The 13,261-nt window shown below is 38.7% G+C and overlaps 1 protein-coding gene across 1 annotated transcript in view; it reads left to right on the forward strand.

Annotated features, from left to right (window-relative positions):
- The first annotated feature begins 326 nt into the window (after positions 1 to 326).
- Positions 327 to 13,261, forward strand: part of cnksr3 (cnksr family member 3) — a 51,306-nt gene continuing 38,371 nt past the window's right edge. The window contains exon 1 of the mRNA XM_042503961.1: positions 327 to 541. Coding sequence (XP_042359895.1) covers positions 490 to 541 — 52 coding nt within the window. The 5' untranslated portion in view covers positions 327 to 489. The remainder of the gene's footprint in view (positions 542 to 13,261) is intronic.

Below are 13,261 nucleotides of genomic sequence, written 5' to 3' on the forward strand. Positions count from 1 at the left end.
CTTGTATTTTCGACCAGTTTCTCGCTAATTTTGGGGGTAATTTCTTCTTTCGTTGCTCATTGCCTTCCTCCCACGTTTTTGACAATCAAGCCAATTTGCTCCGATTTCAAATGATTAAACCACAAAAGCTACAACAATAACATCATCATCGTCACTTTTAAATCTCACCCAATAGTTCTAATGTTCCGACCTTCCCACAGCGCCTGAAGGCAGCATTATCATGCTCTTCTGTGATTGGAGGAGACTGCAGAGGGGCGTGACTAAAACCCTTAGTTTAGTAACCCGACACCCGCCCCACGCGCGTGTGTACTGCTATGACTGTAAACTTTCTCCACGAGCTCAGTCAGTCGCGAGCGGCGAACCGTTGGGTCAGTAGTACCGCGTCTGTGTCTGAGCTTCAAAGTTAACTCCTCCGGTAATAATGTCCGTTTAACGGTTTAATTCGGTAGTTTGGAGGAACAACAGGTAAACTGGAAGCCGGTTGGAGAAATGGAGGCTGTGAGTAAGTGGAGCCCTCAACAAGTGGTGGACTGGATGCGAGGTAAGACTGACCTTACGTTATCTTATCAGGATCACGGTTAATGTTAGGAGAGCTAACGGTCCTGTTGTTAGCAGTTAGCCTTTAGGAGTTAAAAACGGCTAATTCAACCCTTTCTCCACCTGCTGCTTGATTTCGAGTCACTTTTATTGGCCAAATACGCATCAATGACATTATATTATTGTTGTTTATTGTACACATATAAAGAAATTAACTTTTTTTGTGGCATTGCTCGCGTGTAACTTACACAGAAGTACAGATTACAGTTTACAACAAGGACAACAGAAGCTGAACAAATAAAGTTAAAGAATCGACTTTTATGTATGTGAAGAAAAATCTGGGAAAATGGTTAATTGGTGTCTGCCTAAATAAATATAACAAGGACTGATAACCAAGAACAAAAATAAAAAACAAATAAAACGTGTTAACAAGTAAAGTGTACCATAAATTGTAAACAAATAGTGAAATCAATACGGAATGGTTACGCATGGACTGAATAATTTTGTGCAGTCTGTATGTCTTCGTGTTTATATTCTGTAAACATGGCGCGTCGGATTTTTATTGACATATTAAATATCAAAATTTAAAAAATGGTGCATTAAACCATTTAATGTAATTATTCATATGGTGATTTCCTTTGTTTTCAGAATTTTGTGGCTCAAATTAAAGTACTAATTAGTCATTTTGACCGTGAAAAAGTTGTGTTTGAATCGGCAAAGGAGACTTTTCAGTTGATTTTAATTGAAAGTACAGTCATGTTGTCCATGTATTAAAAGACTCATGAATCCATTGAACTTGAGCAGGTTGGATTTTGGATTTTGTTGGTGAAACCCATATGTTTTACATCACTGGTTTCGCCTTTATGTAGGATTTAGGGCTGGGTGTCCCTTGAAATGTCTGATACTACCACTAATTCAATACCCGAGTTTTGATACTGATATCTTCAACTTCGAGAAGTATAAACATGTTTTCTTGTAAACCATTGTACACCACTTTTTTCAAATGTTCATGTTGACTTAACAGGTGGAGTAGCACAAAAACTTTGCGAAGTAAAACTGCTATATAATTCAAATGTAAACCAGGAATAATCAAATAATAAAATTACACAAGATTAAGTATGTTAGACTGTATGTTGTGGTGGCCCAGGACAAGTTAATTGGGCTTGTGTTGGCTCAGTAACACGCTGCAGGTTGTTACCTTGTTTACCTTTTTTTACTAACTGTCATATTTCTGCTTGGTTGTTGAACTTGGTTGTTGAGTAGCAGCTGGATGGGATTTGCTCACAGAACGGAGCCAAGTATTCATTTTCATTACAGTGTGTCATTAAGCAATAAACAGGCCCGACCAGTTAACAGCTCAGCCATAAAATGTCAATCAGGCCCACAATCGTGGTATGATAAAGACCTGTTTTTAATTACCAGTAGGGTTGAACAAGCAGAAGCAGGAGACAAATCTGTAGTGATGCAGTGTGTGAGGCCACAGTTTGTGTCTGTTGCATGATGATCCTTGTTTTACATTATAATATTTTAGATTTTTGCAATCTTAAGAATGCTTCAACATACAAGTAAAACATAGAAAGAATGGCTTGTAATTACTGCACCTGCACAGGATTCCTATTCCTATTCAGGACTGAAAAACTTATCATTGCCCTAAATATGTGTATACTCAAATCAAGATGTGCAGAAATAGGGCTTTAGTGTTGGTACAGTCTAACATGCATCATGAGTAACATATTTTATGTTTTGATTTTTTTTGCTGTTTTTTTTTTTTTTTTTTTTTTTCAAAAGCCTGGTATGCCTTAAATTTTATTCTCTTGCTTTTGTGGCTTTATGCAATATTTGTACAAGTTGAATTAATAATTGTGAGAAAGTGTTCGGCCATTCAGCCAAGCTTGGCTCCCTAAAGCACAAACACACACCTACGTGCACACACATACATACCAATACACATGTCATTTAGCAGCACAGACAATGCAGAGCTGAGTGTAATAAAGACCCAGACAATACCAGCTATTGACAAAAATCGCCCTCCTGCTGTGTGGAAGGTCAAGAGGTCATGGTGACACTTTCCTGTGGCAGCGCTGCCATTTAATCAGACCTGACTTTTGTTCTGCATAAAAGGGGTGACAAACACAGGGGTCAGTCACATGACCTGGATGGCCCAATTAAACTTCTTCCCTCCCCGTATCCTGTCACTCTCTCAAAAACATGAAAAATAGAGAATACCACCAGATTTAAACAGTCGATCCCCTCAACACAGACTAGTAGGTAACAGTTGCATTTATTTTAGATTCTGCACTGGTAAAATGTGTTCTTTGCTGTTATGGTTCATAAACTTGAAAGTGGAAGTTGTATTCAGCATGCTTAGATAATTATACTTAGTGGTTGACAGATATTTGTTTTTTTTGGGCCGATACAAATACCGATTACTTGTACTCAATGCAACCAAAAACCCCCATTTGCATTTACAATAAAAATGAAAATATATACAAAAACTTAGAATTTGGAATATAATAACTTCAGCACAAAGTTTTGTTTAAATGCCTTTGGTAAATGTTTTATAAAAACTGAAACTTTCAACATAATATAGAGTAAGTTCCCTGCATTTTTTTATACAGTTCAGTGAAAATAAAAATGAATTAATAAAAATTACCCCCCTGGGGTTTTACAAAGTAAAAGTTCCTCCCATGCTGACACTTTCTCTGGTGGCCTTCCCTGGTGTTGGTTGAGTGTAATACGCGCACTTTTTCATTTGTGAATTTTATTGGCGATCATTAAAATAAAACGCTGACACAGATAATCAGCAAAATGCCAAATATCGGCCCCAAAAATCAGCCAGGCCAATAATCTGTTGACCCGTATATACTGTTGATAAAATGACTTAATATGATCAGCAAAGTGATAAGCAGACTAGTCTTTGTCATTGAACTGAATCCTGTTGTAGTATTTACAGTGTAACTACAGAGCAGATTGCTGCCTCTGGCTATAGGCGGCAAGGGTGTGTGTGGTGTGTATCTGTGTGCGTGTGTTTACTTCCATCATACAACTCAAGCAACAGGTTCTTTTAGTGGGAGGTTCATACAGTCTCATTTAAATCCTCCTGTTTGATCTGGAGTTGGTTCCCACAGGCCGGCTGTCACAGAGCCGCTCCAGCTGACCACAAATGCTTCAAAATTCCTGGAATAACCCTGGAATATCACAGCAGATGCAAGGATTGTCAGGGAATGTCATGAAATCTTTGGTGGAAGTCAGGCAAATGGGTCAACTTCATAATTCTGCCAGTACAAAGCATGCTCACATCTGGTGTACTGAATGAAATAAAGTGTTAATTATCAAGAATAATTATGAAAAGATTTGTTTTCATGGTCAGGATCTCCTGGAAAAGTCTTAAAAATACTTTCTGATCACCAAACCAGTGCTAGTGCTTCTTCTTGTCATACTTTACATTTTTTTATTCAAACTGTCATTAAAAAGTCTTAAATTTTGAGTAAAGCACTAAAAATCTCACAGAGACTCAGATGTTCAGTATTGCGCAGTCAAACACCTTTGCTCCTTGTGGACGTGATGAATAAACAACTCAAAAATATGAAATAGTCAGTCAAATTACCGACAGTTGCAAGGGGTTCCTATTGACTTGACATTTTGACATGTCTGTTTTGCACAATGTGATTGGATGATGACTTTATTTGCTGTGCTAAAGCTCAGAAAAAATTGGTCCCGAGAAAAATTTATGTCGCTTTTTTGCCACGCAAGTATTCACAAAATCAAAAAAAGCTTTAACAATTTTTGACGTACATATTAATGGCACAAAAAACACCACCTGTGGGCTTTAAGGCCAGTTATCATTTGAAATATTTCCAAGGCTGTTGCCAATTCAATTTAAAGTATTATGCATAACAAAAATATTCCAAAGCTAAATTAAATACATTTTAAATAAATAAAATCCCAAATTTACTAATTTCCTGCTTTAGATCTTGTAATATATAATCAAAGTATCTGATAGAGCATTCACTGCCAGCTTTTGATACTTGACAGTTTCTCAATTTTTTGGACGCATTACAGCCCACTTTGTAGCTCTGAGATCAGTGTGAGTCTCTGTGTGGCAGTTTTTAATTGTCCGTGTGTTAGTGAAGCAAACTGATCAGACAGCTGTAGCTCCGAGGTAAACACATACATCTCAGGGATGAAGCTCGGCGTGTTCAGACAAAACCACATACCTGTCTGCTCATCTGGCAGGTGCAGTCACACGTCACAATGTAAATGATGACAGGCGGGTTGGAGAAAAAGAGGCTGAATAAACAAGATGACACATCCAGCTCTGTTTATGAAGGGATGTGTAGAAATAAAGCCAATAAACGAGAAGACACATGGGAAGAATTTACCTGCTGAGGGGACCTTGCGTCCAGAGAGTTGGCTGTATTGTTATATACAGTTAGATCAATCACAATTAAGTTGGGATTTCGTTTAGTTGAAGTTGAACTGGGTAGAGTCAGTATTATTGGCCAATATTATCAGAACTGAAATGCCAAAGACGTAATTAGGAAAATATGTCACTAGCCCACTATTTGTGATACTTTTCAAAGATTTTTAACACTAAAACAAATCTCAAAAGCTATCTTGGGCCATGACCTTGATTTCCACCAAATTCGATGACTTTTGTTTAATCTATATGAAATATTTTGCTATCAAACAACTGAAAAGACAATGTTTAACAAAGCTAACAAGACTTTTTGTTTGCATAGGTGTAGATTTTTGGGGGTACTTGGGATACATGTCCCCCTCAGTATTTAAAATGTGCATTTGTTCACCTCAATATGATGTAGCAGAGGACTTTATTTTTGATAAAATTAAAGACATTACACTATAATTTGCAGAAACGGCACTAATTGGGGTATACAGATTCACCAGAATTTGGGAAATTGGAAGTGTTTTTATCTGATGGACCACCAAACCCCCTGTTTCCCCCTGACCTACACCCTTCGATGCTTATAACATTTCTCAAATCTCTGGTCACCTCTGTGTTTTTAAAATCCACTTTTCCACAGTTTCTGAAATAAGATTTTTATCTTGCACTTGACTCTTTGACCTTCCTGTTCCTCCCTACTGATGTTTAGCCAAAATTGGTTGTTATTTCTAAACATTGTGTACAGCCAAAGCCCAGCGTCATTGTGCTTTTAGTGTGAAGAATTTGATCTAACAAAGTGTTTCCTGTCTGGTCCCAGAAGAAAGGAAGGTCACATGTCTGAGGGACTTACAGTCATATTTAATTACCTTTATTAAACAATGTGCATTTGAATAGCTGCAAAGAGGCTTGTACAGCTGGAAGTATCTGTTATCTTTAATCTGTATTTATCACTGAACCTCCCCATCATAAACTATGAAATTAATTGTTTTACAATCCCAGTTCCCCCAATAATAATCTTGATGATTAAACAAATAAGAGCAATTTCAAGGGTGTGATCACATCTCCAGCTGGTTTCAGTCATAGACAGTCATCAGGCACCAAACTCACAACATCAAACATCTGATTACTTATGATAGGCGAATATCTATCATGAGTAATCAGAGCTCGAAGTGAAGTCTGACCAGCAGTTAAAAGTCCCCAAATATAAAACAAAAATATATATAAAAAGCCTGATATAAAAAAGATCTCATGTTCTTCTTCTACACATAGTCCTTTGTTTTTTTTGACTGCTGTTTTTTTCTCGTAATATTATGAGTAAGAAAGCATAGTAAGCATACCTTCTCTTCTGTATGCACCTGTGTGCAGGTGTGCTGTTAAAACTCATCAGCTGGAACGAATCCAGATCAGCAGCACTTCATCCTGTAAGACAAGATAACAGAAACTCTTTTGGCTTTGCTCTGAGAGGCACGTGATGAGGTTCCCATCGGATCATGATGGCTGTTGTTTGTTCAGTGGGAGGAGAACATCTCTCACCTGAGAACGTCATTGTCAGCGTCATTATGGCTTGATGTAGTTCAGCAAGTAGAGCAAGGCACTAACAAGGCAAACACTAACACTGCCAGAGCTGGATGTTAAACTCTCACTCGGAACATTAAGATGGTGGAGATTTGAGGTCCCAACTGGGTTTGCTTAGCTCCTATCCACGCTCTCTTATGTTTCTTTCTGGAGTGTTTACACCACTTTCAGTGGTATTTGGAACCTTAATCCTTTAAAATCTGGTCAAATTGGATGCATTTCTTTTAAAAACGTGAGTGGCTTAAACAGGAACAAACCAAAAATTAGCAAGTATTAGTAAAAAATGCAAGGAAATTACTTGAAAGAGAGGAAAATAAAAAGAAAAAACAGAAGAAAATGAACTTATGAAGAAAGTAAAACAAAATTTGATTATATTTTTTTTCATATAGGTTTTGGATAATAACTAAAAAATCCTCCCCAGATAGTTTTCAGGTCATTTCCTTGTCACCTTTTTCACATTTTCGGAAAATTGCAGGACATTTCTTGCCAAGTTACTCATTGCAAAGAAAACAAACCAATTTTGTCATGTTTCAGGGGTTTAAATGTTTGTAAAAGGCATCTGAAAGCAGCACAAAAAATAAAAAGGGGAAAAGGATGTTGATCCAGATTTTAAAGGGTTAAAGTGAAACCGACACCAATATGTACATTTTAAGCACTCTAAGTTGTGTAACATGACACCAGCTACAAGTTTGTAGTCAACTTCAAACTTTGTTAAATACACCCTGCACAATGTCACATTACAGACTGTATGGGCTGTAGCTGCTGCAGTAATGGGCCAATTACATGTTGCATTAAATCAAAGCATGCTTGTGGTTATTGACTGCGAGTCACAAAATTAGTTGTTTTTTCTAGATCTCGGCAGGTGTCGTTTGACAGGAGAAGTTCCAGTACTACTTGGTGCTGGTTTATTTCACTCAATACTTTCAGGTATCAAGTACTGATACCCAGCCCTTCCACCAGTATTGTATGTAAAAATGGACGGGATTACAGATTCTCCTGATAAGTCAAATTTTTTTCTTCTCTTTCTATTGGTCTCCCACCCAACATTTTCACTGAGGGTGAATCAGAGGAAGCATCCACATTCTCTTCACTGGGGGCCTCTTCCTGCCTTTCTCCCCATTTGTGAGCTACACTGGCGTCATTCTCTACAGGAATGAGTGTGAACGTGGCTCTGGTTACTCTCACTCCTGTAGAGCTGAAACAGTTAGTCTATTTATGTACTGAAGATTTCCACATTGATTAGTCAGTCAACTGCAAAAAAATGCCATCTATGATCCAGTTGTTGTGAGAACTGACTGAAAATAATTGTTAGTTGCAGCCCATATACAGTAATTAATCAGGTATAAAAGTACACTGATAAAAGTAATGCAGGCATAATAACTATAATAAGAAATTATCCTGGACTAAGGCTGGAACTGTACCTTTTTTGTCAGTGTTTCTGTAAATTATTATTGGATTTACTGACAGACTGCTATGAATAGACGTCTTAAAATATATTATTAAAAAAAAACGCCTTAATGTATTATCTTGTAATTATATTAAACCAAGAAGCACTTATTATTTCTAAATAAGATCATACGTTTACGTTCCATGTTCCCGCTGTCTGGCAGACATACAGTAGTGGATTCTGAGGGAACAGAGCTGTGTTAGTCAGTCATGTAATCAGCCTTTTTAATGGATTCTAGGAAAGCAGATTTGGAGATTTATTCAAGTTACGTCAAAGCTAACTACTCCCACAACCTGAACGTCATGAATGACGATAAATAATGATTAAAACCTGCAATACAGGTCTCCATGACATAACAATAATGATGTAACAGGTTAATGTGTTCCCACAAACAAAGTCCCCTCATTTTATTGCTTTTGGACAGGTTCCCACAAAGTTTCTTAGAGACATTCGTGATCCCCAGAGGGTAGATATCTTTGACTTTGTCATGACGTTGGCGAAAGCATGTCTTTTTATTTAGGGCCACCATCAGGTCAGCATTTCTACCTTTACTGCTTTTATGCTTTTGTACACTCATATGGTCTCCCATCTTTGTTGCAGTTTGAGCTGAGTTGTAATATCTAACACTGAAGTTTATGACAGGATACCCCTAAAACTAGCTGTTAACATGTTAAATAATGTAACATTAGCTTGCTAAATATTAGCATATTACCACATTAACAAAATACATGTTAAAGTTTGTTTGTGTTTCTTCCCCTCTTACCTTTCACAATAAAAGTCGGATACATAAACACTCCATCACTGCTTACCAGAGTAAACTTATGCACATGCTGAGGCTGTGGTGTTGAGCTGATCACTCTAATGAAATAATATCGCTCAGGGTTGGGAATTAGCACCAGCCACCAGCAAAAAAAAAAGTGGCTGCTAGATGCTGCAATCACAAGCCAAAAAAACAAAGATAATTTGTTGAGTGGCTGGTAGATTTTCCAGTCCACCAGCCACAGTGGCAGGTGCACAAAAGAAAGTTAATTTCCAAGCCTAACAAGCCTAATAAAATTTGCTCTGGCCTCTTGTTTGTATTCAGCATGATACATTATTATCTTGATGACATGTACTAAAACAAATTTATATGTGAAACAAAAAAGGCAATTTATTACTTGTAATATATAATCAAAGTATCTGATAGAGCATTCACTGCCAGCTTTTGATACTTGACAGTTTCTCAATTTTTTGAATGCATTACAGCCCACTTTGTAGCTCTCAGATCAGTGTGAGTCTCTGTGTGGCAGTTTTTAATTGTCTGTGTGTTAGTGAAGCAAACTGATCATCAAGTTAATTTCAGACATTACATTTTACAGCTTGTAGACTCCTGGTTTCCATTCTTTGTCGGTGCATCGCTACACTTCTTTGCATGTTATCACCACCAACAGTCTGCCAGTGAAAAAGCATTAAACAGGCGGGAGACTTGTGTACTGATGATAAATAAGAAAAAAATGCGATTAAAAAAAAACAAAACATTCAGGCCTCCCTCTACCTTGGCTTACCAGTTAGGCATAGGTTTTCATTTTGGCAGTGGGGACCTTTCATTCCAGCAGATCTGCACCAGTGTCGGGCTGTTACTGTTTAAAGTGAGCTCGGCTTTGCACACAGTGAACAGCACAATTCCTGTTTGTTTGATTTCATAAGACTTCTTAGCACAAATCTGCACAACGCTCAAGGAAATCCTTTTTCCTTTTGAACAGTGTTTGTTCAACAGTGTGTGTGTGTGTTACCCCCACTGCCTCGTACCAATAAGATGAATGGCCACTGTGTGTGTGTGTGTGTGTGTGTGTGTGTGTGTGTGTGTGTGTGTGTGTGAGAGAGAGAGAGAGAGAGATATAGTGTAGTTTGACAGAGGCCAAGTGAAGCTATGAATAGTCTCTGTGCTCTTTTGCCACTTTTCCTCTCCACCCTTGTCCTGTTGTGATGGAGGTGGGGTAAATATTTCTTTTGTTGCCCCCAGCTGGGGAGTGTCAGGTCCGAACTCCGTCTTTGTGCTTCAACAAGACAACACGTGCCATTTGTTGTAATTAACAAGCAACAGGGACAGTTTCACAAGGCAGAGTAATGGTTCTTTTTAGTTTAGTAGAAGCAGCCCTGGCTTGGTACTTTTTCCACATTTCTGCTTTAACAGATATGAACATCTTTCAGATTTTCACTTCAACCCAATCGCCGAAAAAAGTGATGTATTGGCTTAAAATACCTGGTATGGGGGGCACAATCCCGGCAGGAAAAGCAGCGATGTGTCCATGAAAAGCAGTGGCTTTCGTGCCACTAATCCAGTAGGAAAAGCAGCGATGTCTTGGTAAAAACAACCAATTTGGGGCGCCCGCTGAGTGGAGAGAGCAGGTGCCACATGTACAGAGGCTGTGTCGTCACTGCAGCGGCTGCGGGTTTGATTCTGGCCTCAGCCTTTTGCTGCATGCCGCCCCCTCTCTCTCTCTCCCCCTTTTACGCTAAGCTTCCCTATTTATAAGGCATAAAAGCCCCCAAAAATAATCTTGAAGAAAAAAAAAAAGCCCAACCACTTTTCGTACCCAAAAAACCTGCTGGACAAACAGTGACAGGTCGCTACAGAACACCCATATTTGTTGCCTTTAAAGTACCTGGAAACACAGCAATGGCTCAAAAAGTCCCAACCGATTTTGTTAGTCTCGAACAGTGGTCTGTTCATATTTAACATGACTGTAGAAATGTTGATATGATAAGTAAGAAACAATACGAAATGCATGCATGCAAATGTAACATATTCATGTTTTTCAGAAACATGAATACCTTATGAAGCATTTTCTTCTGGGTGTTTCCTTTCAGAGATAAAGACGTTTGTATTTCAAAGTGGGAGTTCTTGTCAAAGCACTGTGTAAAACGAGGCTGAACGTCTTGTTTGTTTTGATCTTTCTGACAAATGATTAACAGGACTGTTTATGAGCAGCTGGAGTTTCACCTGCAGCTCTTTTTTACCGACTTCCTCACGTGTTTGACTGCAGCTGGATGGGCTAACCTGCTTTATTATCAGCATGCCTTATAAATACTATGAGTGACTGTCAGGCAAGGAATTTAGGAGACAGATTAAACTGTGACCCTGTCAACAAACCAGGTTATTGAAAGACAAGATTAAAGTTTTAGGAGCATGCATCAGACTTTTTCAATGAATTAATCTAAAAAAGGTTTAGAAAATTTATTTGAGAGTGACAACTGTTATCTGGTTATAAGGTTATCTCTTTTTGGTTGATATTAGATATAGGTCATTCAGTTTCAGATCAGATGGAGGTTTTGTTTGCATTTCAGAGTTTGTTCAAAATTTATGCAAGTCATGTGACACCAAAAAACAGATAATTTGCCCCCGGAAACATGGTCATTTTTGGCTTCCTAAAAATAGCATCCTTGACCGTGAGCCATTATATTTTCAGCAGAAAATATGGAAATGTCCATGTACTTTTGGGGACTGTCTGGGCCCCTATAATCACCCATTTCTACACTTCAATGAAAAATATCTGGTTGGTAAAGTCTGCGCATTAGCTGAGCAAAGCTGTGACTAGCTGTGTCTAATGGGTTTCGAGGTGAACTGGCGGTTTTGTCGTTGTAGTAAGAAGTAAAACTTTCCCACCCTGAGCTGCTGCTGCTGCCTGTCAGTACACAGAGAGTTTCCCAGCAGCAGCAGCAGCTGACTGACAGGGGGACAGGGGCCCAGAGTCATCCACAAATATAAGACCGGTCAGAGAGAGAACACAAATGGAGAAATAAACTTTTGTTACATCTGTGACCAAAGTCAACTGTAGTGCTTCTGTAAATGCAGGGCAAAATATACCATCACAAAAGGTTCATTTAAAGTTATTTAAAGTTTAAAAATCTTCTTCCCTTTTCCTTCCCACAAGTTTCGTCAAATCAGACATTTCAGTTCTCATGGTATGAGGTATCATTAACTCAACAATTACTCATTTTCACAGGGAGACTAAGAGAAAGTTGTCAATGTTAAAGAGGTTCTGTGCACTTTTGTCAGTCTCTGCTTTGCTTTCATGTCAGATTTATTCTGTCAACAAACAGGTTGGTTTCAAAGTGCTTTACAAAGAGCAAAGATTAAAACGGACTGAACTCTGCTGTGACCTCACAGGTGATTAGATTAAGATTCATGGTAAATCAGAAAAAGTTGGCAATGGTTATGCTGCCTAATATAAGTATTGTTGAAAGCTGAAGATGAAAAAGAATGGTGGATTCGGCAAATTGGAGAAGGGAGCGGTTTTCTGCTGGGAGTAATGCAGTAAAAGTAGTAATGGCTGCAAATACTGGGACATTTAAGCAGAAAAAGTCATAAACCTGACAGAGGAACCAGAACTTAACTTTTAGCTTCTGAAATAATTAGGGATGTAACCATGCATTGGGAGACAGTTAAAAATCGATAAAAAATATGTGAGATTCAAATTGGTGAAACGAAAAAAATGAACCCGCGATACCTGCGGTGTGATCTACTTTTGACTTGCTCGAAGCATTACGTTCAGTATCCTGTGCATCCTACGTCATGTCAAGACTAGAGACAGCTCGCCAACATTGCTAAAGATGCTATAACGACGGAAGCACATGTAGATGCAGCAGCCAGGAGCTCCTCAAATCCTTGCTACTTTTTTGCTAGATTTTACTATTTTTTCAACTCCATGGCCCCTTCTGCTGAAGCACAACTTTCTATGTTAGAGAAGCACTTATAAACATCGGGTAAGTTGTGTGGGGTTTGGACTGAATGCAGCAGACCGCGAGAGGATCTGCACCAACGGCATACGCCGAGCAGACAGTCAGACCAGTCGGGAGAAACCAAGCAGAAAGCACCTGACGAAGCGAGGGAGGAGAGCCAGCATCAGGGCGAGGCTGTCCTCACTTGAACCGAGAGCTGTTCCTCTACCAAGCCTTCTTCTGGCTGATATCCGGTCACAGGAGAATAAAGTGGATGAGATGCAACTGAGGCTCACTTAGCAACAGGTAATCAGAGACTGCTCTGTGCACATCTTCACAGAGACGTGGGCTGACCTTGTTTGCAGCCAAAAGGACTCAAGACTCAAATTCAAAAAATGCACTGCAAGAATTGAGTGATGCCACCAGCAGCAACATGTCCAAGCAACTGGATAGAATTTTCATAGTAGCTGCTGATTTTAATCAACTCATCTGTCAACTACAAAGATGTAGCAGGATCAAGGACAAATTTAATTTTGACTAATAAATCTGCCTTCAAGCTATGCTGCTCCTTGCCTGTGAATGCGCTGGGTTGCTTT

Source organism: Plectropomus leopardus, chromosome 16 (assembly GCF_008729295.1).
Source record: "Plectropomus leopardus isolate mb chromosome 16, YSFRI_Pleo_2.0, whole genome shotgun sequence".
NCBI classification, from domain to species: Eukaryota; Metazoa; Chordata; class Actinopteri; order Perciformes; family Serranidae; genus Plectropomus; species Plectropomus leopardus.